Below are 4,056 nucleotides of genomic sequence, written 5' to 3' on the forward strand. Positions count from 1 at the left end.
ACCAAGTTTATGAGGTTTAATCCTCTGATTTTAAATGTCTCAACCTTGTTTTTAAGCTTAACCAACCATGGGATAAGTTGTAAGCATTAGGACATAGGTATGAGATGTGTTAGACACAAGTTGCATAGGTTTAAACAAGTTTTTGATGAACATAAAAACAAACAGAAAGTTTATGGACTATTTCGGGGCATTTCCAGGTCTGATTTCTCCAAGGAGAAGTCTAGGAATCGAACCCCATGATTATACAAGCAAGTAGGAAAAAGAATCGAGTGAATCGGATAAGAATTGAGTGAGTTATGCTCATTTTCGTGAATGGGTGTCAATCTACTCGAACCCTTGCTTTCAGCTACGGTTTGGTGGATGTTTTGTGAGTTTTTAGGGTTGCAAAAGTGGTAGGGAGGCTGGTTATAAGTGGTATTTATAGGGGGAAGGATTAGGGTTTCAATGGGTTGGGCTTTGGAAGTGTTTAGAATGGGTTACACCTTGAAACTAGCCCACAAAACCCAACTATATGGGGCTGAATTTTGCTGAATTGGGCTGCCATATTTCTTTATTTTTTTTTATTTTTTTAAAACATTATAATGAGTAATTTTGTTAATTAAGTTGTGTAATAATATGCAACAATGTTTCCCCTAACTTGTAACAAGGTAAAATATGAAATAAAACATGATTTAACTAGGTAAAAAGTGTAATGTACAAGTTTTATTTACGAAGCAAGTTCCGTATTTTACAACGATTACGATGAAAGAATGGTTATAAGAACACAAGATTTCCAAAGATAGAATTTCACGTAAGGTTTCTAAATGTAGGATGTTTGAAAACGCAGGGCGTTACACCCAAGTTGGTAAATCAATTGGATGTATGCTTTTGTAAGTTGACTCTTTTGTCAAAATCTCTAGCATTACTATCCCTAGACCATATACATCAATTTCTGTTGTGGCATTGGCAGAGTCTACAAACTCTGGTGCACAATTGTTTCTGAACCGTGGTGTGGCTGGCATTAGCTGTGAGAGGCTAACATTAGCGATCATGGGATTGCACTGCTCATCAAGTAATATCATGCTCAACTTAAGATCTCCGTGAACCATCTTCTTTTGCGTGTGAAGGTAGAAAAGCCCTCTTGTAACGCCCATTATTATGTTTATTTTCAGTGACCAACCAAAAGCAGGTATAGACCAACCCTCATTCTTTGAAGCTGCAAAGTGTATGTAAAGAAACAAACCTGTTAATTGTTGCTAGTAGCCTAATATACACACATTTTTAACAATAATTTGAAAATTTTCAAGTGTAAAGATTATTTTATATTAATCTTCATGCTTATAAAAAATACACATATTCGCCTAACCGGAGAGAAAAGAATGTGAATATAATTTTATTGTTCCGTCAACAATGCAAAAGATTGATGTACAAACTTACATTGTATAAGAGATGACACACTTCCGTTAGGTGTAAATTTGTAGACAACCAAAGTCTCCCCTCGTCCCTAGTAATAGGCCTTGGGTTCTAACACATTCGGGTGACGAATCTTACCAAGAGCAGAAACAATAGACACAAACTTCTTCTGGCTTAATTGAGTTAGTATGCGTTTTACAACAACTTTAGGACCATCTGGAAGATATGCTACATATGTTCTCCAAAATAGGTTTTCATTTAGAAACTTAGTAGATGCATTAATCAACTGGGTTAGAGTGAACTCAAATCCACCTTCGAAATGAACCAAGTCGCCACCGGATTCATAGCCTGCGTCCACCAAGGACCCTACTGATCCAACTGGTTTGCTGAGTACTTCCTTTAGATTAACATCAATGAGGCTATTTATTGAAAAACAAAATGGCATCAAATTCTTGGCTCTAAAAAATGACCTTATCTTGTTGCTTATTTTACTTTTTGTAGAAGAAGGGCCCATCTTGTTTTGTAGAGATAATGCAAACCGCAGGCCGCCCACATAACACTTCAAACAAAACAACACCAAAGGCATAAACATCAGATTTTCTTGTTAGTTTGTTAGTATAGAAATACCTTGGATCTATATACCCAAATGTCCTTTTGACCCCAGTGGACACAAAAGTATTTGTCTGATTGATTGGGCCTACTTTGGCCAATCCAAAGTCTGAGATCTTAGCAGCATAGTTTTCATCTAACAAGATATTTGAACTCTTCACATCACGATGTATGACTCCATTTTTTGTGCCAGTACCCGTGTGAAGGTAATCTAATCCACGAGCCGCTCCGATACATATACTTAGCCGTTGCAACCAAGATAGAGTAGGGCCACCTTTATAAAGACAACCTTCAAGTGTCCCTTGAGGCATATACTCATACACAACGATCATCTTTTTTCGACTGTTACAATAACCAATCAAAGATGCTAAATTACAATGCCTCAACTTACTAAGCATCTCAATTTCAGCCCAGAATTCAGCTGCTCCTTGACTCGAATTGGAATGCAACCGCTTGATGGCAGCAACCACATGAGAATCTCCAATCTTGATGGTACCTTTATAAACTTTCCCGAATCCACCACGTCCTACGACAAATTCCTCATCAAAATCATGAGTTGCCAACTCAATCTCTGAAATGGAAAATTGGCGACATAGTTGTGCTTGCAAAGATTGGTTCTTGATATCTTCCATAAGTTCAGTTGGAAAATATTTTGTCAAGAAAATCAGAAGTTAGAACCACAAATGAATTAGTCAAGAAAGTTGGCTTTCTATATAATCAATTGCGTGAGTTGACTGTATTGTTTGTTCATGTCAATACATATTATATTATTTACTATATTTTCATACTATAAATTAATAACATGTTGGTGTCTCATGAAGTTGTACTTTAAGCATATGGAGTTTAAAAAAAAAAAAAAGTTTTTTCACTTGTAATTTAAAGGTTTTTATTTTTTTGCATTTTAACCTCTTTAGTTTTATTTTTCTTTTACCCAAACTATTTCAACTTTTGCAAGTTAACCCCTAATACTTTTTGTTTTCAATTTTGATCCCACATACCTTTCATCTTTTGTAAATCTCCGTTTTACGTTTCGCTCTAATTTTTTCGAGTGAATACGCCGCATCGTGCGTGTAGATTCAATGTTTTTTCGTCTATTTTTTTTCCATTTGACAAGCACGTGGCAATGCGTCTTTATTTCCCCATTTGACGGGTTTGTCTTAACGAGCGGGTCTTAGATCGTCTTAGTTATTCTTTTCTATATTTACGTTTTAGTCTAATTTTTTCGCATTAACACGACGCAACGGGCATGCATGGTTCAACGGTTTTACGTATGCTTTTCGTTTGATGTTATTTTTTCCTTTTTTTTATTTTGTGTTTACCTATTTTTTCGGTGTTGTGGGTCGCTGACAGTGATATATTATTGGTGCTACTTGACACGATTTAACACCCCCCCCCGGGCAACGCGGTGGACCTTAATACTAGTTATATAAAAAAAATAACGACCTAATAGCAATACTTAACAAAGTTTACCCGTAAGAATAGTAAACAGAAAATGATAATGCTTTTCATTGAGATCAAAGTATCATCAAATACATATAAACAAGTGACGGAACCAGAACGATTTAGTTAGGGGGTCATCATGAGCTTATATTCTATATTGGTTCAAATTAGGGGGTCCATCTCTAAGTTTGTTCTTCAAAAACTCAAAATTTATAAATAAAAATTCAAAAAGTTCCGGTGACTGGAGGGTCAACGGACCCTCTTGACCCTCCTCTGGTTCCGCCCCTATAAACATGGAACAAATATTTATAGTCTTTTTAACATTAGTTCATTTACCACAAACGTTAACATAAGGGTACACGGGGTGGTCCGTTATACCACCCCTATAACGCGTTATAGCATCACGCTACACCGCCGCCTCCCCTCTTTCAACGCGTGATAAAGATAACGCGTGGAACAGATAACGCGTTGAAGAATGACATGACCATTTGAATTTTTGACCGTTTGGCACAAATATTACCGTTTGGGGGTTTAATTTTTTGAGAGGTTTTTTATATAAATCATTCCCCCACTCAAATAAATCAAAAAACTCTCCAATTCAACTCCAAAATTTTA

The 4,056-nt window shown here is 36.2% G+C and overlaps 1 protein-coding gene across 1 annotated transcript; it reads right to left on the bottom strand.

Annotated features, from left to right (window-relative positions):
* Positions 1-755: 755 nt before the first annotated feature.
* On the bottom strand, positions 756-2,756 carry LOC110897308 (putative receptor-like protein kinase At5g39000). Its single transcript, XM_022144060.2, has 2 exons — positions 1,417-2,756; positions 756-1,195 (listed from the first exon to the last, which is right to left on the bottom strand). The coding sequence occupies exon 1, from the start codon at positions 2,631-2,633 to the stop codon at positions 1,881-1,883; it is 753 nt and encodes a 250-aa protein (XP_021999752.1). The 5' UTR covers positions 2,634-2,756; the 3' UTR covers positions 756-1,195; positions 1,417-1,880.
* Between the last annotated feature and the right edge of the window lie 1,300 nt (positions 2,757-4,056).

The sequence above is a fragment of the Helianthus annuus genome, chromosome 13 (assembly GCF_002127325.2).
Source record: "Helianthus annuus cultivar XRQ/B chromosome 13, HanXRQr2.0-SUNRISE, whole genome shotgun sequence".
Taxonomy (NCBI): domain Eukaryota; kingdom Viridiplantae; phylum Streptophyta; class Magnoliopsida; order Asterales; family Asteraceae; genus Helianthus; species Helianthus annuus.

Coding starts and splice junctions, on each gene's coding strand:
- LOC110897308 (XM_022144060.2), bottom strand. CDS start 2,633: ATGGAAGATATCAAGAACCAATCTTTGCAAGCACAACTATGTCGCCAA.